The 24,809-nt window shown below is 37.1% G+C and overlaps 1 protein-coding gene across 14 annotated transcripts in view; it reads right to left on the bottom strand.

The window, feature by feature from the left end:
* PTPRM (protein tyrosine phosphatase receptor type M) overlaps positions 1 to 24,809 on the bottom strand; it is a 463,481-nt gene that overhangs the window by 53,806 nt on the left and 384,866 nt on the right. For all 14 annotated transcript variants that reach the window (XM_069004459.1, XM_069004462.1, XM_069004458.1 and 11 more), the window contains 2 exons: positions 6,665 to 6,752; positions 579 to 655 (listed from right to left, as the gene is read on the bottom strand). In XM_069004459.1, the coding sequence (XP_068860560.1) occupies positions 579 to 655; positions 6,665 to 6,752 (165 nt within the window). The remainder of the gene's footprint in view (positions 1 to 578; positions 656 to 6,664; positions 6,753 to 24,809) is intronic.

Consider the following 24,809-nt stretch of genomic DNA (forward strand, 5'->3'; position numbering starts at 1 on the left):
TGTAAAACATTAAGTTAACATGATGCAGAATGAACAAAGAAGCCACTTTCAATAATTAAACAGCCTACATATTTAATGAAATGTCTTGCTTGCATTAGAATTACTGGTTAACAGCTGCAGAATATACTTTGAAGGCAACTTAAAAGTGCAGAGATGACAAGAGACTGCAAATCTCTGCATTAGGCATTACAGAGTTTTGTCACATTAATATGCAAACAGCTTTCTTTTAAATGTGGAATGATGCCAAGCTGTTGACAGAAAGTGAAAATAACATTTTGCTAGCCCATATAAGCACCAGCAGGCAAAGTAGCCATACAGTGTTCCTGGCAAGGTTTCAGTCTAGTGGCAGTTGGAGGAAACGACTCATTTAATTCACTGATTGACAAAACCTTTGAGGCTTTTTTCTTCCTTTAGTGCACACCTAGCTTCCAAAGATAGCACTCTCCAGTGCTAAAAAATGTTAGCAGCTGATATTAGCTGTGGTATCTATTACAAATTATGAATAATGTGAGAATAGTAGGAGTTCCCTCTTTGACTGAACACAACAGTGAGCTTGTTGACTACATCAGAATACGTACATCAATATAATTCCCATTGATGTAATCGGAACTTGTTTCTCCTTCAATAGGCTGCAATCTCACTCGAGAATGATCATCTGCAGTGGGAACAACGGAGAGGAAAAAAAAGTAATTAAAGACATATTCAGGAACAAAGGCTTAATCAAAATATTCCTTTAAAGTCAAACTAAAACCTTAGCAGTTGCAAGTTCATGCTCATTTTGTTGGTTATGAAAACTGTATCTACATTTAATTCTCATTTCAGTCATTCACAGGCTTTCCAAATCCCATCTGATTTTCAGTATGAATTTCTTAAATCTTCTAATGTGAAACCCATTACAATTATGATTTTTGCCTTGATATCCCCTGCTTTTGTCAATAAAATAACATTAAGTTGTCACAAGTTTAATAATTTTGAAATGCTTCTGCCAGTACTCAAAAGAAGCTGAAGTCATTCAAGATACACTGCCACCTCAGAGTTTTTGAAGGAAACTCATGTTTTCAGTAAGAGAGAAAGCAAAACAAAGTAATGGCAAAACCCAAGCAGCCAGACAATGGCTTCGTCACTGAACTTTGCTCCACTGTGGTCATCTGTATCTGTCCAGGACTGTGAAAACATTTCCAACTTAATTTTCTAAATCCCAATCTGAAACAGTATGGCATAAATTCATCTCATGTCAGCTGCCTCACAGTCTCTATGAATAGCAACACTGCTAGAGGCTAGTTCCCACCCTGCAGAAGAATATCTGTAGGCTGGCAGGGCTCCTTCTTCTTGGAGACTTCATAAGCTCCCCTTGACTCTCTTAGTTCAAAAGCAACCAAACATAAAGGCTTTTGCAGAATGCTGCACAAGATGTGGATAAAACAATTTGAGGGTAGGATCTCAAGGGCGGAGAGATGGTAAGCAGCCACTTTACTGCTGCTTTGTTTATGAGGTACTCTTGCTAATTAGATACCTGTGTATTATTGTTTTGCTGCCTGATTTCTGAGCTAATAAAGTTTGCAGCTGATGATAGGCCTCATGATGGTCATTATTTTGTTGTTAATGTAAATAATCATTAAAACACCTGAAACTTCCCATGCGTGTTCAGAGCAGCTATTTCTGAAGCTTTAAAATTCCTAAAAGATAATGAATAAATGAAAGAATATGAAGTGGCTTAAAAACCCAACTTCATTATAAGTAGCAAAATATCATCCCACATTATGGTAGAGGAAGAAGAGGGCAAGTGCTTCTTAAAATAGCATTGTTTTAGAATTGCAAGTCAAGAGATAAATTGATCAAGGTAAATTCTTTACCTTGTCCTCTTTTATGCTCCAAGTCTTGGGAACTAGAGATCTCAGAGCCTCATTTATTTCCCTGGGATTCCCTTGGGAGAGAGAAAGGGCATCCTACAACCCCAAACACTGTAAATCAGAATGAATTAAAATTCCATCTCCAGGTTCCACACAGGTCTTACATTGCTATTTTCTTGGGATTATTTCACTCAACAGTCTTCAAGAATGAGCTTTTCAAACATGCTGGAATATTGGAATCAGTTATGTTAATCAGGTTAGCTTTTTCAGCCTCTGTATTTTTTCCCAAGAATTAAAATTTATAGAGCTGTGACCTTCCATTACATAATCCCTGCTTGTCTGACTCTACCAAGCTATGCTTATCCAATTGCTTTGCTATTCTATGCTTAATTAAGCTATTTATCAGTTTCTTCAGAACAGAGATTCGGCTCACAGGACCTTAATCCTAAAAATCCATCTTACTTAAGAAAGATACAACGGAACTTTCTAAGCTCCAGCCATGGCTGCTGCTTTTGCAGTTTTGGGACCTGATCCAACTTCTTCTAAAGTCAGCAGACTCAGAAGTCAAGCTTGTTTGGATTCAGGTATATCTTTATCCATATTTTCATGATTTCCCACATCGTTGCCTTACAGGCGTTCTCACCAGGACAACTCAGGCTAGTAAAGATCTACACTTTTGTACTCGGTGAATTACACAGGGCAGGGCTCAGTTGTCTAAGCACAAAACATCTCATGGCACTTTATGTAGCCACCAGGATACACTGCCTAGCTTTCAGCTGCCACTACGGAATAACACATCTCTCATGTGCCGCATTCGTTGGTCTTGCACAGATGTCCTGGGTCACCTGAAATGGTACCACATGTCTATATTTAGGTAACTGAAACTCCTATTTGATCACTGGCATAGAAATGAGTTCCATATTGGGCAAAACAAGCTTAGATTTCCCTCTAAGATACATCTTAAAAATATAACTTCCTGTTACTTGTTTTTGACTATTTATACAACTGAATAATATGCAGTGGTATCTTTTCTTTGTTACTTTCCTTGCAATAACTCTTGCTTGGATTAAGCAAAATAAAGAAGTTACTTCATACCTATATCTTCGTATCATCTCTTTGCCTTTTTTCTTCTCATGTGAATCTTTTTTAGTACTGCATTCTCAGCTAAGTTTCTGGGAATTCTGGAGGTAATGGTCTGTCCAATACCCATTCATTTGCAGTGGAACTGGAGTGACCCCCTTTTTTTATTGGTTTGAGAATTTGAGTTAACTCCTTACTGCATGGCAACACTTGTTAAATTGCAAAAAAATCCTTATGTCAACACAAAGAAATGTCACTGTGTCTAGGCTATGCTTATGTCAAGCAGATTTAAAACTAAGAGGGACACAAGCCATATTCTTCAACATGTGTGTTGATTTTTAAATAGCCTCTAGGTTAACTGTCCAGATTTTTAAGGTATTTTTTTCCTTTATACTTCAGCTGCTCTTGACGATTTGTGTAGCTTTTAAATACTCCCTTTTTCCATCTCATTGTTACTTTGATACCCTTACATTAGGAGATCTGATTTAACTTTCCACTGATCACTTAAGCTTTCAAAATTAGTTATCTTAGAATACATTTGTCTTTGTAGAATACGGTATTAGATAATGAATTTAAGCATTTTATTCTCTCTTGCCTCATGTTACCTACAACATGTATATGCCAACCTGCAGACTGATCTCTAACAAGCCCCTTGAGCACCTGGTTGATTAGCATGCCTAGGCAATGACCCTTTCTTGGGACGTGCCTTCCCGATTCTCTGCAAATCAAATCTTTTCTAAATGTCTCACCTGAAATCTTTAGCTCCTTTAAAAAGCTGTGATCAATACTCTCTTCTGATTTAGTCAATACTGAGTTAGGTAAAAATAAAGACAGAACCCCTTCCATTCCCAAATCACCTCAAGAACTCCCCTGAGGAAAAAACCGAATAAATTTTACCAAGATCCATGCATAACCCCACACAATTATGGCAGAAACATAATTTTTCTTAGGTGAAGAAAGATTAATTTAGCAGATTCATGCTGGGTTTAGTTCCTAATGAGAAAACCCACAGGTTTTTTTGTTCAGTAGAGGAGGAGCATGTTTCCTGTGGTGACTGGACTGTGACCATGATTCAACTTTTTGTAGCCACTGTAATACAGTGGGTAGGGCACGCTTGTAGCCAATTAAATGCACATCACTTGGGTAACAAAAAGCACATTACAATTTTGACAAGCTCCTGCAATGCTGGCCGCTTAGTGCTATTGTTTTAGTTCCCTCTGAGAACAATAATGACTACAAGCAATAATCTAACAGTAGTATCTTGGGAAAAATTTAAACGAAGAGAGTAAATGGAGAGAAAAAAAATATGCTTTGCAGAAAAAATATATATTTCATTATAATCATGTACCCATAGTCAGTGGCATCTGAACCACTGGATTTTTAAGTGTTTGAACATAGCATAAAAGGGGAATTTATTAAAATGCTTTTAAGCTAAAGCATATACTTTACACAGTTATCTGGGACAAATTTTAGAAAGTAGAGCATTCAAATTGTATTCCTAGACTCTGAGAAATGCAATCATTTATCTAGAAGAAAAACACATAAAATAATTAAAAAGTTAACTACGCATTTGCATACATGTATTTAACAACAACAAACAACAAGTTGAACTACAAACTGTGGGCAGTTTCAGCTTTTAAGAGACTGCCTTTAATTCTAGTAGATCTTAATTTTAACTTGTGTTATCTTTGTTTTCACAGCCATATAAACAGGAAGTGCTATTGATAAAAACTCCATCCAACTCCCTCCCTCTGCTAAATACTGAGGACATTTCAAGTAAATTGAGATCTAAATGTCCTGAGTTATATTTGGCCTCTTAGAAAGTCTCTAATATCACTTGTAATTGTCATTGATTTGTGTATCTAATATCTTTTATGTGTTCTCCCTTGGCTATTCATCACCTGATTACCTCAGACATAAAGCACTTGCAGTTTTCTGGTTTTCTTCAACGAAAGGATGTCAAAGTGTAAAACAATGTCTAACATGACATTAAAGAGGGGAGTGACACACTAAACCTGACTACAAGAGAAGATCTATGGTAATAGGCTTGGGCTGGAAAAAAAAATTCACAAAGCAAGGATAAGCATTAAACTGCTTTGTATTTCTTATTTTTGCCTTCAATATTTTTACTTAAATGATTGACTGTTACTCATGTAATGTATTGCTATATCCTCACAAAAAACCAAGTGTGTTACACATTAAATATTGCTTGGAGGGAAACAAGCAAAACCACATCTAGCTAACTTACCTGCTTTTGTATATGCACCAGCCCATCATGATAATCCCATCTCTCTAGAAGATTTAATTTCCTTTTCCAGTATATAGCACAGTGTACATCCAAAACACATAGCAATACTATCATGGCCACTCAAAACCATGTTGCAGATCATCTCTTGCTTAATTTGCCTCTGCCTCCACGTGTATTTCCTGTGGGTTCTCATTCTGCAGCAAGCTACAGAGCTGTTTTCTGTTTGCAGTCAGTCTCAGCCCATTTGGGCCTATTCACATCACCTGCTGTAGATCACTAAGCTGGGAGCTGTTCTCTCTACACTCTTTACATATGCACTGCAGAGAGGACTTCCTGAGGTGGTGATTCAGAAGCATTCAAATGGGCTCTATTTTGAACCATTTCTCCACAAGACCTGTCCTTCTCTCTGTCAAGTCCATGTGGTTCACTGATGAGGAAACCTAAGCAGGTATGTGCCTGGACAAGCACCTGGAATAGGTGCTGAAGTTAGCAGAAACAGGCACTACATACTCCTTCCACAGGTCCTCCAACTGTTCAGACAATCAGCACGGCTTATTCTTCCCTGCTGTCCTGTGTACCTGGGATTCTACATGATTTCTGAACTCCAGCTGTACCATTAAATGATGCCTCCTTAAAGACCACCCTTCACTTTCATGCTTACAAAACAAGGTGATGGCTGCTTATTTCTCTGCTTATACCTGCTCATGGTTATCTGGCTGGCTATTAGAAACACATACACTCCACATCTTAAATTTAGATTTTAAAGGAAAAAACAGGGAAAGGATCATCTCCTACATACACACTGAGAACTTAAAGGCTGAAGTGCAACAACATCAGTGTGTAAATAATATAATTTTACTGAACTTGATATATTTCCTGCCTCCATGTTCATGCGCAGCATGTCTAGTCACAATGCTTTAGAATTCTCATAATGTGAGATTTAGGGGTTACTAACCAAAGCATGTTATTATGTCCTCAAGTTATTTGATTATTAGTATGTCTAATCTTTATTAAGCCTGGCATTTTTAAGTAAAACATATGGTTTACCTTTTTTTCCTTAGACTCTGTCTAGCATAAGCCAGGGTAGCTGTCTCTGTTATTGTGGAACACTTAAGCAGCAGTGTTGTCTGCTCCTACAATATCCAGAACATAATACCAAGGTATTGATGTGATCATGGGTACTCTTGTGCTAAGCTGACAAGAGCAGTTTGGGACCTGTTAGAGCTGGGTACTGGTTAAAGGTGTCATTCTCCATTAACCAAACGCTGATCACAGGACAGAAAGTATACAGAAGGGCAGTTGAGAAAATGCATTACATCTGACATTTCTCAAAAAAAAAACCCCAAAAAACCCATCTTCCCTCATTTTTATCTTCTTAATTAGGGAAAAGGAATATAAGCCTGATGTGAGCACAAGGCTGGTGGTCATTCTTACCCAGTTCTGAAGGGAAGTTAACAAAGTGCACAATTATGTTGTCAACACTCACATGCAATGATATTCCCATATCTATTTTTCATTCTGTTCTCATCTTTCTTAGCTGAATCCCACGGTGCAGACTGTCCTTCAAAGAAACTCTAAAAAACGGAAAGAAAGTGACATTAAGAAAAGTAGGCAGCAACAGTTACCTTATGGATAAACAAAAGAGAAAGGCAAACAGTACTTGTGGGTATTGTTGTTAAAGTGTCATTTAACTGATTCTTTTATTGAGCAAAAATATGAGTCTCCTGTTTAAATGGTATTTATGCATAGCTCCAGATGTCACTTAAAATTTGACATGAGATTATCTGTGTAATAGCAAGAAGAATTATTTGCAAGTGAAGTGCTATTAAACCTTTCCCAATCTGCGTTCTTGCAACAGTGAGAGTCCTTCATTTGTGCTACCCAGATTCCCTGTATAGTTCTCATACACACACACATGTGAAGCTGAAGGAGCTTCATCATCAGTGTTGGAGTTGCTCCAGTATTTGAGTGTAGAAATTACAGACTGTACTGATACGTTTTATTTTTGACATACCCTAAGTTTCATTTACTTGTTGGCAGACAACCTCATGGATCCAAACATACACAGGCATTTAAAAAAACCATGGATTCGACTAGCACGTCTTTTTTCCCTTAAGCACAATTTATGACGCCACCATGATGATTATTTTCTCAGAGAATAAAACCAATGTGATTTTGTGAAAGATATAATCTCATATTCACCCAACCTCTGTGCTCTAGCTAACAAATCTCATGTAAATAAGAAAGTTGAAGGTGCTAAAAGTTTATTTTTACATTAATAAAACACAGAAGCTGCCAAAAGGGCAGCAAGCAAGTTGTTATACCCTATCTGTCCTGTGCTTTCTGTGATGTAAAAGAGCATTCGCACAATCTCTTAATTTATACATTATATCCGTAAGTTATATGACAAAGATGCATTTTAAAATTTCTTACAGAAGTATTAATCTTGTGTTAAAAAACACTTAGTTGCCAAGCAAACTACTGTAATTCTATCATGATTATGGCCAGCCTTAACTCATGTTTTCATCTTTTTACTAGAATGATCAGGAGATGAAATCTTTTGTACCACACTAAATAGGGAAAACATTGGGAAGTTTGTATCTCTTGCAAGATCTCAACACATACTGAGGGTTTAAAATAGATAATGCCCATTAAATGGTCTACCCTTAGTGTCCTTCGCCCTCAAATTCGAAGAAGATTGTTTTTCAAATCCCAATGATTTCCAATAACAAAGAGCATAAAAGTCAAAACAAACCCTTGAACTCTTGTGGAAGTCCACAGAACACAAGGGCATGCAGTGTCTAAAATGGGTATTCTTTTAGTAAGTTCACTTGAGTACTGGTTTCCAACTTATGATCCTGAAATTCCTGGGAATACAGGGACTACTTCTAAAATGTTTATAAATAGTAACTCAAGAAAACCAGGAGCCTTGACAGTGGCTTCAATTCCTTTTTCCTTCATTTCTCCGCACTTCCTTAGAAAATTTTTAATGGTTTGGAAACTGAAATTATTAAAACCCACTAATACAAATAAATTTCTCCTTAATCATAGCATACCATCATTGGGTACAGCTCTGAGAAACACAGATTGCTACCAGGATAGAGAAGCGGAACCCTGTGAATCCCAAGATGATTTACAGCTTTGGGGCTCCTTGCCAAGAAGGCGTCAATCGTTATCTGATTATAGATTTGCCAGTGGCATCTAAAACAAGCAGGCCCTCCCACTCTAGAGCACTTTCAACTCAGGCTGGATGGAAATTACTTTTCTAATAAGTCCAACCAAACTGCATAAGGCAATGAGCAAAGATCCATGTCTCAATTTCTTGTGAAGTTCACACTCTCAGACAACACTGGGTGATGAGCAACTAAACACAGTTAAAGGCAAAGTAGAGATGGAAATGTTCAGCAGCAAGCTCCAAAGACAACAAACTAACAATTCATCTCATCTAAAATTTGATGTGGATTTTGCATTTCAGACAGCCAGGCAGACTACTGAAAATTCTATTTTTCTTACAGTCCTTCTTCTAGAGACTAGTGCACAGAATTGATCCGTACGACACCACCCAGCAAGTGGTTTTGAGTTTAATTCACTGAGCATTACATGTGCTGTTACAGAGGAAAGAGTCCTGCTGACACAGCTTCTGAGCCTACACCTTGCAATACAGAAGACTCAAATATATTCCAAGGGACATCTTGCTTCTTTCAGTCCCACTAATGAACTTTTACAAAATTGCTTTAACCCAATCAAATAAAATCAGTCTCTGGAGGCAACTGGGAAAGACTGAGATGGTGCTGAATTCAGGGAATGCGTAGGGAATAGGCAATGTACTGCTTTCGGAAACTCCTCTTGGTCTCATCGGCAATGTATGAGTTCAATTTCTTCCACCTGTTTGGCATTTCTGAAAACAATGATGAGTTTAATGAGCCTTACAGATAAACCATCTCCTAACAATATATCTGCAACACAGATAATTCTGTTCTTTAGAATAGATATATATCAAACCTCACACAGCAGCAAAAACCAGGAAACAGATTTACATTTTCCAGCTACTGCTTACTGACTTCACTTTCTTTACTGAAAATGTATTATAGAAAATGAACTTCAGATATATTTTTTTCTTTGAGTTTTTATCAATAAATTAGTGAATGAAATAAAACATATCACATAGGGAAAATAAGACATAATTCATGTAGATCCATTTTTCTTTTAAATTCATTTTGGGATACACACTGGTATTACAGTGAGAAGAGTACAGCAAAGATAATTTGAAGGAAGAGGTATTACAGTGCAAAAGCATAAAAAGAAACACTTATTGTAAAAGACAGCTGGAGTGTCATTTCCTAAATTCCCCATGTGCTGCCATTACACAAACTGCAACAGAATGATAATCCACAATGTACTATAAGGAAAAATCTCATTTGTCCCACAAAGAACAGAGCAGATATGTCATAACAGATGATCTGTCAAGATCTTTCCTTACTTGTGAGAAATACACGTTTCATTACAGAAATTTTTAAATCTCTTTCCTGACATATCACTCTCCAAGGATGCTGCTGCACAGCAGACCACATATTATCTTTGTGGCTATTCATTCTAATTCATCCTTAGAAGTTTCTTAAAATTGTGGACCCTTAGGAAGAAATATGGCCCCCAAACAGCTTCACTCCACCAAATGCTTGGTAAGGGCAATGGAGAACCAAAAATGAGTATAGGACATTTCTCAAATAAATTTAAATAAGTATTTCTTCAACTCAAAATCACACAGAACCTTGGCTACCCAGCCTCCGTGATCTTCTTGAAAAATGAAATGCCTTTAAGCCAGCTGTTGTTACAGCAGCATTTCAGTATGCATGTCAACTGTCATTCTGTCAGTAGAAAATATTTCAATAATCAGGATAAAACACTTTCTGAAGAAAAATTAATTACAGAGAACTGCTTTATGTGCAACATGAAAACTGGTCAGTGATGCAGCAGCAGGATCATCTTAGGATGAATGTGATACTTTTGCGTGCTTTAACTCAATACTGCAGTGCTTTCCATTAAAAATTAAATATTTGCCAAGGGCTAATTCACTGTGACCCTCAGACTAGAAAATAACTGCAATATCTCAAATGAGAGGGGGAGATAATAATTGCAAATACAGATTTTTAAAAATTATTCCCTTTCCTCATTTAAAATTCATAAGGCCAAAAAATATTGGAAAGGACCTGTATAAAAGTACAGTTTGAATAGGCTGGAATGAGGGTAACAGGGTGAGATCTTCAGAATAAAATTTGTATCTCTGTTGATTGTCATCTTTGCCAACACACTTTCTATCCTAGATTTCATGGTTCCAGATAAGGATACAAAAAATTTACATCTTTGTAAGTGCTTTAAGATCTGCAAATGTAAAGTGTGGAATTACTATTTTTATTATTAATCAAAAACCAAGCAGCAACTTTTTCAAAAAATACTTTGTAGTTGCTAGGTGACAAGTGTAGTCTCCTACAATGTCATTTACAAAAAGCAAGCTCTTATATGCAAAGAAATGATAAGTTAAGGACATAATAAATCTCGCTCTGCCTACTTAATAAGCAAGAATATTATTTGTAGGTACAAAGAAATGCATATTGCACTGTGTAACAGTCTTCAGTTTGACCTGTGGATTTGTTTTCAAGTGTTTGGGTCTTTATGATATCTGATTTTCTCTATTGACTCAGTTTCTTCACTGATAACATTAATCTTCCATTTTTATTTCTAAATAACCAGATGAAGATGTATTTTAACAACACTGGTAATTTGACCTATCCAGTTATAAATACCTCTGGATTTGTTTTAAGTTACACAACAGAGAGTTATGCACCCTGTCTACTTTAGGTCAGACCAGACAACTAACAGTGGTCCTAACAGAGGTCCTTGTCTAAACTCAATTAGCTAGAGAAGAAACTTATATTTCTACTATGGTCCTTTGAGTTGAAGCTAAATTAGATGCCTAAAATGCCCTGAATTTGATAGTGAAGATTCATTACTAGTTTAACACTAACGCTGTGTCCATTTTATATGTGGAGATTACAGATGGGAAAAAATACATCCATTACAGTCTGAGTTAAAATCCTAGGGTCACATTAGACTCTTTTTATTTACAAACCCCAGTAAATATACATTTATTTTTAAGCAAGTCCATAAATGTTTGGAGGACAAGGATCTTCAGGCTCATTTAATGAAAACTGCAAGATGTGTGAGTGCAGTAAATCTGTCAGTTCATTGGATTTTCAGTATTCAGAATCTGCTAAATATGTGGCATGTGAGGATGTTCTTGTGACTTAACAACATTAACTGTTCTTTTTTTAAACAGAAAATGAAAATCATCACGTTCAGTTTGTTGATAATTGAGTATTTAGACTATTAAGGAATTAAAAAGGGTCACTGATAGTTACGTTAAAAGAAATCTGCAGGGAGATCCAAGCTATTAAACAACATTTTTAATCTTCTAGACACTTTAAGCGAAGCTTTCATCATTGAAAATGCATCACCTGTAGGTAATAGATCTTCCCAAGTGTTTGCAAGCAGTGGTAACTGATGGCAACCCACTGCATGCAAGCAGCTCTTCGTACTTCAGTCATTGCTTTGGTCACTGAGAGCATCTGTGGATGACAGCCTGCCACTAGAGAATATATTCACCATCAGCTTTTCCTTCTCTGTCAGCTTCAATCACTGAGAATTATGTCCAGTTTTCAAATAATGGAATTAAAAAAAAACCATTTTACTGTGCCTGCCCTTGAAAAGTGTCTGTTGCAAGAGCCAATGTGAAAATCTATCTAATCAATGTAAACTGCCTTCAGCAGCTAAAAAGCACTTACTGGTGCATTACTGTAGCCTAGGTCTGAACACAGAAGAAAAAAACCCCAAAACCCAACAGACTGTTGCAAATAGAATATATTGATGCTAATGCTAAAACTTGTTGTGTTCGGATTTTTCTGGTAAAATTAGCCTGATAGTTTATATAAAGTTTCCTCTGCGTGAGATAAAAAATGCAGATCAGTTTTAAAGTACATACAGAGTTGCAGTCTGACATACAGCACCTCTCTGATATTGTTCCTGATGCTCCTTTATGTGGTTGTTCCTACTTGAACTGATGTAAAAAACCCCAGAAACATCCACTCAAAGGTTTGCATAGCCAGAGGTAGGAAACAGTCTTTTCTTTCTCAGGTGCATTTAGGTTAGTCTACATTACACATGAGAAGAAGAGGAGGAAAGCAGAAGTGCTTCTGGTCTTTTGAGACACTAAATATCATGCATAAACCTGCATTAAGTGGTAAAATGGAAGAGGAACCATTACCTCCTCCACTGACTAACTGCAGCATGCCTTAACACTTGGATTTCAAACCCAGGACTAAAACCACACAATAAGAAAAAACCTGGTACTAATTCTGTGATTGCATTGGTGTGCTCATTGTTCAGAGGCAGTGCTTTCAATTAGTGCATTTCCTAATACGCTTGTATTTTTAAAGTCACATGCTTTGCTACTTCCTGGACAACTGGCCAGTCTAGCCAAGCTGTAGCAGCACAAAGAAAATGTATTGATATGATCAAACTGCTTCAGTGTGGTACTATAAATGACACAGATACTTGTAGCACTCAGCATGTGTAGCTCTAGTTGACAATAGCATTGGGAAATACACATGAAATTTAGTTAATGCTATAGGACAAGAGAGTAGCGCACTAGCTCACTAGAACAGAGAAGTAACTTAAGTGAAAGTGACTTGTCAGTCACTGTGAAAATTGTGAAGGTGGTGTACACCTTCAGGAATAGCACATCCTGAGTGCCAGCCACGTTGAAGGGTGGTTTTTAGGTGCTAAGTGCATTTGAACAAGACAATCAAGAATAAGGGCTTTTTTTGTACCCAGTCCTGTATCTGACAGTGTCTAGAATTCCTTGGGGAAATGACCCAGAGGATGAGGTGACCAGAGAGACACTGTAGGAGAACACATGGCATGGTTGGAACCACCACATAGACCCACCCAACTTCTTTCCTGGAATGTGCCCTCTCCTATGGAATGGAAGTTGTGTGATTTGTAAAACTGTATATATTGGTGGTTGAAGTATTTTGGTTGCTTAGTATATTCAGTCTCCAATAACCAACTGTCATTTGGTCTTAAATCATGACAAGGCTGCAAAAAAGAATGTCATAGAGTACTTCTGTAATAACTAACAAAGAATTACTTTCCATATCTTTTTAACCCAACCAATTTATGAGATCTGTTGGTGTAACTTCTTATCTTGGTATCTAATACTGAAAGTAACACCTGAAACTAACTTGTAATATTCAACAGCAGGAATAGAAATCTTTATAGAATATTCTGCAGAGCAGTCTAAAGATTTGACAGATAACCAACCTAGTTTTGATAGGCTTTCAGAGCCATTTCCATTTTACCCACTTAAGTTTTAAAAACTCCATTACTTTAATTCCTTTAAAATTCTTTAAGACTTCTGTATAAGGAAAGATTTCAGAAATATGGTGAAATGTGAATTAGTGAGAGGACTGCAATGGAACATACAATTAAAATTCTAATTTAGAAACTCATTCCCTGGCATACTAGACAGCAATAACTTAACCTCATTAATCTTCCTGATTTATCTCCAGCAGAAAAATAACAGTATGTTGATAGGATTTCATGATCCTTTTTTACAGAAAGGACCCTCTGGGTACAGTATGCACCCTTGTACTGTAACTAATGTGCAGGATACATTATTTTTAACTTGTGTGTAAGAGAAAATAAAGTTGGTCTCAAGCAGTGCTTATTTCCTCTTATGAAAATGAATTTCCTGCTTTTGGAGGATTTAACTAATACTTTTTATGTACATCATGTGGGATTTTCTTATCTCCCCATTCCTCCCCACATTTTTTTTTCTTCACACAGTATGTAAATAAAAGTTCTGTCCATAATCATTAGATCTGTATATTTTCAAGAAGAGTGTGAACTTGAGCAACACTCATGACTGTAACATCTGTAAATATAAAGTGAATGAACACAGGCTACTCTGAATATCAACTAGTTCTGTGCTTTGATAGGAAACCAGAGAAAGAAATTGATGACCACACAAGCACTATCCATCCTTTTGTGAACAAAACTATCTGCTTCATTATTCATTAACTGTGCCATCTCCTTGCTACCTCCCCACGTTGTTACAAAGGATGTAATTACACGTTAATCGTACACACGAGTAAAAAATGGTGCAGAATTGTTTATTTCTTACAGCGGAATCCTACCTACCAAGACACACGTATTTCTTCACAACAAGGATGGTAAGGCACTGGAACAGAGAAGTTGTGGATGCCCCATCCCTTGAAGAGTTCAAGGCCAGGTTGGATGGGGCTCCGAGCAGCTAGGGAGAGGTGTCCCTGCCCATGGCAGGAGAGGAGGAACGAGAGGATCTCTGAAGTTCCTTCCAACCCAAATCATTCTGTGATTCTATGATTTACACAAAAGGGGCAGGACTCCAGGTCACAGTGGACTGGATGTGTAAGTAAGGTAAATTCTAAATTGACTTCTTTATACTATCTTTGGAAGGGTAACGTGTAAATACCTCAAAGGACTTGGAGAGAAAGAAAATACTCAATCTGGTCACTATGACATGGTTTGAATGAGGGCAAAATGGAGTGGTATCTTAAAATGTTGTATGAAGGCAGAGACATTGAATTTGAGCTAATGCAGGTCTCAAAGGTACCATTAAAACCAGATTTTTCACTTCTTGTTTTTCATTTCAAATTTTTATTCAGGAAACTCTTCTTAAAGTCCCTTTCTGCCAAGCAAACCATTCCTTCCACAATGCTATTTAGAACTCAGAGGTACATCACTCCTAGATTTTCTCTACTGTACTCAGAATTTTATCAGGCAAAGAAAAACCAAACTGGTTGTAGGTACCTTAGAGCTTTGAGAATATTATTTGGAATCTTTCTGTGCACTTTAAATTTTAATTCAAAAAACTAATAAAAGATTTAAATATTTTTTTCTAAGTCTAGCCCATTTTTCCTCCTAAAGATTAGCACTTTGATATTTGATTTACTTTACAAATAATAAAATCTTGCCCCAGGGAATGGTTTCAAAGAACTAATGAAATATTATTAAAGTAGAGCATAAAGATACAATGTGCTGTGAAAAAAGAAGGCAAGGACTACTTCTTCCTACAGTAAAGAGAAGAGTTTGCAATTGGTTTAAAATGTAACCAAAAAATAAAAAGAAAACAAAAGGAAGAAAAAAGAAATTAAAATGAAAAATTCAGAGTGAGAAAGAGGGAGAGGGAGGAGAAGAAGAAAATATAAAAAAAATTTAGTCACCAGAAGAAAAAGTCTGCATTTGAATGAAGTGGTAAGCTTTGTGTTGCAGTCATTAAACTTTTCTGTTCACTTGTTGAAGTGATTGATGAGAGCTACTTCACTCATTGCCTAGATATGTAATGAACAGAAAAGGCTTAATGATTCAAGAAACTCCTTCTGATGTGGGAAATACTTTCCATGGAAAAATACTTATTTTCCATGACTTGACTGACACTGTAAGCCTGGTACATTATTCTTTGAGCAACTATATTATTTGAAAAGAGACTATGTATTTAATACTAGTGCACTTCTGCTTACTGAAGATTATTTCTAATGAAAGGTGATCGACATTAAATTGGTGGACACATACACTGATAAGAAAGGTGACTTCTGACATATTTCTAGCTAATCCAGTAATATTTTTGTCTGATTTTATCTGAATTCATCATTGTAATTGAGACAGCGCTCTGAGCTCAGAATTCACAAGAACTGCATGACTTTAAACTATCAGCTAATCCAAGCACACAAAACCCAGTAAGATTTTCAAATCCCCTGTAAAGACAAGCTGTTTGTTGTTTAGAACCATGCAATTTGGAAAAACCTTCAATGTAATAAAATTCCCTGAAGCAACAGAAAACGGCATGTGGAGAAACAAAACAAAAGCAAACAAATGTTGAATTTGAAAAGTGAACAAACCCCTCCCCTATCTTCATCCTAGCTGTAATGTACACTCAGCTGATCTAACCTTTCAGAAGTGATAAAGCACCCCTCAGATTTGGCTCACTAAGTGGGCCTCAAGGGTTTCCGTAAGTGTATCTCGGCTGCTCTAGTTAATATAGTTTGAATAGAAGATAAGAGAGAAACAAAGCTCAGATAATAAGATTTTAATTACGCTACAGGGCGACACTGACATCACATTTAACTACAAGATAAAAGCCAGAGTACACTGGGCTGCACAGATGGAACACAAATATTTTGCACACTGTTGTTTTTCCCTGTGGATAAGACAGAACTTTTCAAGGGAAGTAAGAGCAGTATGGTATGCTAGAGCAGATAAAGGTCTACTTGCAGTGCCCTTTCAAAAAAAGGATAGCACTTCATTGTGCTGGCTCATTACATTTTTTGATATTCACAGGAAACTTTGGTGCCTCGATGTCTGCTTTCCTTGTTTGCAAATAACACTGTTTGCTAGCATATATAAAGTTAGTCAGTCATTCCTCTGGGCTTGACTTTTAGCCCAGCATTTTCCTTGTTCTAAAGAAAAAGATCTCCCGTCTTAAAGCTACATGTCTATTTACCACTTTTCCTGACTGGCACCCAGTCCCCGAGCTTATCATTTGCTACACTCCTTTGCTTCGGGGAGAGCAGTAATGGGCCACAGCAGAGCCACTGAGAACTTCCACAGCAACGGGAGCTCCCACTACTTCACTATTCAAAAATCCTGGCTCTGGGTTTTAAAGTAATGTTTCCTTTTCCCAGACATCCCTCTGCAGGCTCTCACTCTGTAATTGTTTCCTGTCAATCATCTTCCCTTTGGACAACTGCACACTTACTGGAAAGGTGAGTAAATACTTTGAAAAAGATGGTGTTGGTCCTAGATGATTTCCCATCTCTCTGAGAAACCAGTCAAGGAACAAAACAGAGTATTTAAGTGCATATAAAGATAATAAGCATAAAAATAGTAGAGGTAGTAATGGGATTGACAATGATGACAAGTGTTGCTGTCAATTGTTAACCTAATTATTTTTAATTTGCTCACTGTACACTGACAGACAGCAGCACTTCAACAGCCCCAAGACTACTCGTTAGAACAAACAGTGTTTGCTTAGGCACACTAATGAAGAGCAGCAGCTCACCAACCTGAATTGCCTTATTTTGATGTTTGAAATATATATACAGCACTTTCTCAATCCAAGAGAGGTAACCCTGCAGTAATTAATCAACCAGGCTTAAAACCAGACAGTTCACTCATATATAATACATGGAATCAAGGCTACTCAAATGACCCAGGCTCAGCTAATGGGTAATGTGTAGTGGAACTACTCTGTGGAAGTTAACAATGAGGGAGGGGCAAAAGGGGTTGCTGTCCCTAAATGTTCTTATTTGAAGAGCAGTTCTGCATCATTCATCTAACATCAAGTATATGGCACTAATACTTCCTCAGTAGAAAAATACAATACGTATGTGATAGCTCTATTACAGCATGTATCCCCAGGAGCTTATTGATGGACATCTGGGTTGTCCAGCTCTCTTTCCATGTCATCAGCTATTATATTCCTGATGCCTGAGAGAGAAACTTTCAAAGAGCTTTGAAAAGTCTTCTGAACTTTTACTGACCTCGTGCAAGTATCTCTTCTTCCTTCTTATTTATCAATCACACAGCTACATTCAGAGAATATACTCTGCAAGTGAAGTAAGTACTGACCTCACAGAAAAAATTTATCTCCAGCAATATTGATGGAGATGGGAATTTGAGTATCATGAGTTACTTACTGGACAGATGTGCAACAAGGATGTCTCTTCTCCTCTAGTTTGGTGATGTTTTACAATTGCTATGTACAAGCAACAGAACAGTTCAGTAAATTAACAACCCAAACGTAACTCACAGCAAACAGACTCCAGAAAAAAAGGAAAAAAAGTGCCATTGTTTGACAGAACAGTCTTTTTTTTCTAAAGGACAATATGGTGAGGACATGAAGGTGAGTTGTTTATGAAGTAAAGAGAGCTAACTGAAAAGTTACCAAGTCTGTGTTAACATAATGGATTACAAAACATGAAACTTAACAAAGAAATAAAGGGTTAGTCACAAAGAAAAAACCCAGTGCAAAATATTGTTTATATTCAGAGCCTTAAGAACAGAAAAGGAGCAATCGTAGTTCTGCACTTAGATCACACCTATGACATTATTCTGTGGATATATTCCTGGTGTGCAGGACCCTTCTGAACATGCCACCTAGCTACTTGTTTGTTCAGATTCTGATCTTGCTAAGTATCAAAACAATTCTTCAGTAATGAAGATTGAGGTTTAATGACTTGATATGTAATTTTGGCTTTTCAATCTGCTGCTTGATTTTCTCTTTTGCATAAACTGAACAAAACACAGCAATTTATCAGCTATCCATGGACATTTCAAGATTTATATACATTGCAGCTCTAAATTTTTATTCTACATTTCCTTTCATTAGAACACTGCACTCAAGCTAGATTAATTGAGGGAAGCCAACACTGTAACAGCTCTGCTGAATAGCAGCAGATGCCTTTATTCTCTGCATCCCTCTATAAAACAAAACTTTAAAAAATTTGAGTCTCTATATAAATATTTCCCTTAGAAGACAATACAAAGATTCCAGGCATCTGTTTCTCATTAAGCCAATTACTAGTAGTCTAAAATAATCCAATAAAGTCCATATTTATTAGATTTATTATTAAACTCTATGAGCCAAATTCTGCAAATGGAACAAGACCAAATGATGAAGAGTGACCTAGATGGACAAGAGTGACCTGGCACTGAAATGTTCCAATCCTGACATTAGGTGTAATAATAAATATCCAATCTAAACCTCCCCTGGCACCAACTTGACACCGTTTACTTTTGTCTTGTTGCTTGCTACCTTGGAGAAGAGACTGACTCCCACCTGGTTACAACCTCTGTTCAGGTAGCTGAAGAGAGAGGTAAGGTCTTACATGTCCCACTCTGGCTCCCTACCTTGCCATAACTCAACCTGAATCTTAGCTCCATAAGAATATATTTAAAAGTATATCTGAGACAATACCCCCAAAAAGTACGTTTTTTTTTGTTTTGTATTAGGTACCTGAATTTGGAAGCTATTGTTCTCTGTAACTTCACTGTAGTCATAATAGCTGGCAACTAAACTTGTCATATCACTTAAAACACAAACACTTGATATGATACCAGATCCAACTTGAATTCTGGCATAAATCAAGACAATTTTTCTGTTTTTCATGAGAAGATGCTGAAACTTTTCCATGTGTGGGTTGAAACTGTATGGTGAATGGAGTATTTCACTGCTTTATACACATGAATTTCAGCTTTTAAATATGTGGTGTGTATTAATGACAGTCAAAATAGTACTTTCTATAGAGTATTTTTTCCTTTTTCTCCATAGAGAGGAAAGCAATCTTTTTAGTTTTTCTTTTTCCAGTGTTACTGCACTACTAAGCTTGAGTACTCTGGAACACTGCTGCTCCACACTATAACAGTCATATGGGTAGCACTATCCAAATATTTCATTATACCAAAAAAATCATGTTACTATTACACTTCCAGATTGGTCAGTCAGGTTTCCAGGGACTCCGGCAGAGAGTGAGGGTAAATACTGATGAAGCACAAGCAGATCTCTGTGAGTGTGCAGCAAGACAAAAACTTGGTACCTTCATTAGTTTCTTGGCCCTTGGAAAAGGACTATTTAAAAAAGATTAAACCTGATCCCCTATAAGATATTTAAAGCAATTCCACTGTAGCACACTTCAACTAAAAGAAAACATACTCCTAGTTATGTCAAAATGAACGACATTTGCTTCCCAGGTAGACTGTCCTGCTACCTCAGCAATGTTCAAATACTGACTAATGGCAGGATTAAAGTGTTTTAAAAAAAGTCACCAAAAAATAAGAAACACACGGTCTCAGTAACAAGAAATAAAAAGCAATCCACAAAACAGTTAAACTTGAAAGAAGCCCTAAATCCTGCACATTGCATGGCTTTTCTAGCTTTCTTTGTGTGCCAGAGATACATGTGCTTAGTAAATACCAGTAAAATAAACACAAATGCTGTGCAAAAATCTGACAAATGGAGGGAAAATATGTCAATCTCAAACCAGATCTACAATTAAACATATAAAAAGCATGAGCAATTTATGTGATTTTCCTTGTATTCAAACACTTTTGTATGTTCTAGCTACTGTCGTTTCTATAGACTTGATTCACAATGTAACCATCAAAACTTAAAATTCAAGCTGCTGATGTTGTAAAAGAAGAGACAATTAAAAAGTCAGTGGCAAAACTGAAATGTGTATAAAACTACTAGGAAAGCAGCAAGACACCAAATTTGCTTAGATTTTAAATGTTTTTCCCAGTGCAAAACCAAAGCAAATGCTTTGGTGTGGTTTGGAAGCTCAACCTGTTTAACTTCAAAAATTCAGACAACAGCACCCCTTTTGCTCTCCAAAACATGAGAAGAAGTGGTTTACTGCCCACACTAGGAATTTAATTCCACTACCTCAACCTACTGTAAATAATAGAACTCTCTCGAAAGGGTCTAATTAATGGAAACAAGATTCTTTACAGAATAAAGCACTGCTCAGAATAAAGGCTCAAGGATTAGGCTTTAGCATAGCAACTACGTGCATTTTATATAAAAGTATTTTACAACTGAATTTCGTTTTTAATCTTTCCCTTTACAGCATCATCAAGCTGCAGCCCCAGTCCACAGCAGTCCTGTAGTCCACCAGTAAGACAGTGAACTAGGAGAAGAGCTAGTAGAATAAAAGATCTAGAAAACACTGAGGATGCTATCTGATTAAAAGAGCAGTCTGTGTTCTTTATAAGCTGAAGTGATGTTAGCTCTATAAAATTGACTACCAGTATGGGGAAAAAAAGAAAGAATTACCATTTCACATCACATTGTTTGCTGTGTATATACAGGAGCATTGATTTATTTTTTTTCCTCTTTATGTGTGTTAACAGCCATACTGGGTCAAACCAGAGGTCCATACAACCGATTAGTTTTTCTGCAACAGAACTAGTAGCAGATGTTTATAAAAAAGTATGAAGAATAGAGCAAATAGAGAATGAATCTTTCCCCAGCATACCCTTGTAGCTTCTAGCAATCAATGGCTTTCCTAAGCAATGTCTTCCTCAGCCAGAGACTGCACACAGCCATTGTGTTTAATAATGAATTTGTCTAGCCCATTTTTTAACCCATTTGTAATTTTGCATTCACAGCATCTTGAGGCAATGAGCTCCATGATGTAATTATGTGCTGTGTGAAAAATATTTCCTTTTGTTCATTTTAAACCTGCTGCTTAATAGCTTTGTTGGGTGATGCTGATGCCCTGTATTATAAGGAATAATGAATAATTGCTGTTAGCATTGCAGAAGTAACACTGATCTCTGGTACAGCTCAGAATATCCTAAGGGGGTATTACAGCAGCCTGGAATAAGTGATATTTCACTGTCCTGCAAAGAAAGTAGAGACTTGGTACTGGGGCTGATAAAGTGGCTCTGTGTCACTTTTAAGGATTTCCTTACGTACATAATCTTTACGAAGTTTATTATGCCCACCTTACGGAAGCTGTGTACAACAGTGTTACACAGAGCATAAAAGGTGCAGTTGACGTAAAAGTGGGTGAACGAGCAAAATCATGAACTGGAAAGGCAGAGCTTTACTTTAGTTTTCTTTGTCCAGCTTGACCAGAGACACCGATGACAAACAGAAAGAGCTGCAGATAAAAATCAAGGCTAAGTGAACAAAAGCTCAGCAGATATCACAGCCTAATGCAGCGGACAGTGTTCTGAAATACGTTTCAAGCAAACAATACACTAAAGTGTTCTGGCAATGACTAATGGTTGACAGCGCATAGAAGAGCAATACTGGGATCACAAAAGACTGAAGAACTGTTGCATGCAGACTTTCTCAAGATGAAAAAGCATGTGTCTCAACTTGACAGTCATACTTAGATTCATAAGACTTTGGAAGGACATGAAAAATCTAAAAAGAGCTTTGCACTACAAGCTTTTCCTCATCTATTTAAGTCTCCTCTGTTCTTTCCTAACTATTCATGTGGGGCTGGAGGTGGCTGCTTTTACTGTTACTTCCTGAGTAGAGGATACAGGATCTGACCTACCTTTCTAACATTTGTTATGTTATACTGGAAGTCTGTTGCTTGGCCATCATTCTTGGCAAGGAAAAGCACATGGATTGCTCATGTAAAAATATTTACTATAGACAATCTGAATGGCAATATTATCTCACATCAAAACTCTAAGCTCTGTTATACAGCCAAGTATTTAAGCATCAAGGGTAAAGTATTTCTGTTGCCTTCTCCCAGACTAATCAGAAACTAAAACTTTATGCTTACTTCAGGAACCAATACTGTACTGTGCGGAAGCTTCCACCATCCCAGAGCAAGCAGTAGGAGGCAGTCTATTCAGAAAGGAACCCTTTATGCCTAGGACAGAGACAAAAATCTACAATTTCACAATAAGAGCTTATGCCCCCTTTACTGCAGGCTCCCTTTGTTAGCCAAAGGCAGCCATAGCTATGTCTGCCTCTGAACAGCCCCAGCCTGTGCATCAAAGCAGGTCCTCGTTTCTTTTCATTCCCTTTGGTGTGTGGTGTAAGAGCAGAGACAGCCTGTCTCTTGGGGACCCAGACATCTGTCTTGTAGATACAAGAACTTCTTTTCTTAATATATTAAGAACAGTTATTATAGCATAGGCAAGCACCTTAAAGCTAGATGAGTAATAACTGAGCTCAGCTGATTTTAACAGAAACATATGCCATTTATTTTTAACACAGACCAAAGCAGGGCACTGTCAGTCACGAATCTTTTTAAGATCTTAAGGGGAAGAAACTGCACCATTCTTATGGACAGATATTCAAGCTTCTTCACCATTATATGAGCACGTCTAAACTATTATGTTTCTGATGTCCCTTGTGTGGCTTCCATTTATGTAAATGGTAAAATGTAAAACAGAAAAGAAGGTATATTAAAAGCAACTTCAAAACAGTCCCTTGAATCCCATTAAAACCAACTGAACTCAAACATGTGCTTAAGGTCTTCCCTGTCTTGGCTTCCAAATCATGTTCTAGACCTAAACCTTTCAGCTTTTGTGTGTGGATTTACGTCGAGTGACTCCGACCTGCTGTTTCTGTCTTGTGAAGAAGTGTCAATATAATGAATTTTCATCAGTCTCGAACTGAGCTGCACACCCAGTAACTCCAATAATTTTACATGGTTGATGCTGCCTTCATGTCATTTCTGAAATACTGACTCTCACTGACAGTATTTCACAAGTCCCCAAAGCCAGCCTGCTTTTCCTTCTGCTCACTCCTGGACTCCTTTGTTTCCATGGGTACTCCAGACTTCCTATCAGCTTTGCCCTGGAGGCCGATTTTCTGCCCATTGTTACCCTGCTAATCTTTGCCTGACCAAGGTGCCTGCATCTTCTCACAGCTTTTAGCAGGCTATATCCCCTACACCTCTGAAATGACTCGTTGTGGACCCACGGAGACCTCACTGTTAATTAATGAGACAGATGCAGAGCCAAGCAGCTCAGCAAACAGCACAGCCCCACAACAGTGAGGGCAGGGGCATCACGGAGATCCAGAGCGATGGGTAACCGGGGGAGCAGCTATCATGCAGAGACAGAGGCAATGGCAGGAAACCAGCAAGAGAGAAGAGAAGCTTGCCAGCCCCCTTGTCTGCCCAATTACGACCTGGCAGATTTTCAGCGGACTTAGCACTTCCCGCAGACTCTTTTGGGCCCATCAAATCAGTATGTTGTTACAAAAAGAAATCATTCCTGCTAGAAAATTACGAGCATCTGTTCCATTGACAGGACAATCACTAAAGCACTACAGGAAACACGTAAGAAGAAGTCTTGTATTCCAGATAGAAAACTTCTTAAAAGATATACTGAGCCACAGGCTACATAAAAACACATATTTTCATTTCCTGAAAAATTTGTAATGGCTACTTTAACTTATTTAAAACAAATGCATTATAGAAAACACTGCATATTTTACATATGCTGTAGATAAACTGATGTTAAATGAAAACCCTAATAGCTAAATTATGCTAATTTGATTTGAAAAGTATTCCTCTCACTTTACAAACAGCCAGTAATAATGCTCTGGTCATGAGACCAGCAATGGACTAAAATGCCTAATTATTTGTACTGAATAAATGCAATTTATAGAAAACATAGAGTGTATATATAATTAATAAAGAATAGATTATAATTGCATTTAACATCATCTGCATAATTTAAAATGGAATACCTACATGACTGATTTTTTATGTCTTTTTAAAGGGCACTAATAAAATATGAAGAAGGTAAGAAGGCTTATATGAGTAGGAAGTAATGAATAATATCTTGAACATTAAAGCACAATATATTATTCCATGCACATAAATTGGACCAATTCATTTTTGCAGGTGCAATGGGAAAAGTATGGTACATCAGCACTTTTCAAAAGTAAATAATATGTTAACTGAAGAAGGGATTACAGATTCTGATCAAATATTCAATGTCTTATTTGAATAATTAATAAGTCAGGCTGGTGCAAATATGCAGCAAATAGCCTGCAA

This window comes from Aphelocoma coerulescens, chromosome 2 (assembly GCF_041296385.1).
Source record: "Aphelocoma coerulescens isolate FSJ_1873_10779 chromosome 2, UR_Acoe_1.0, whole genome shotgun sequence".
Classification (NCBI taxonomy): domain Eukaryota; kingdom Metazoa; phylum Chordata; class Aves; order Passeriformes; family Corvidae; genus Aphelocoma; species Aphelocoma coerulescens.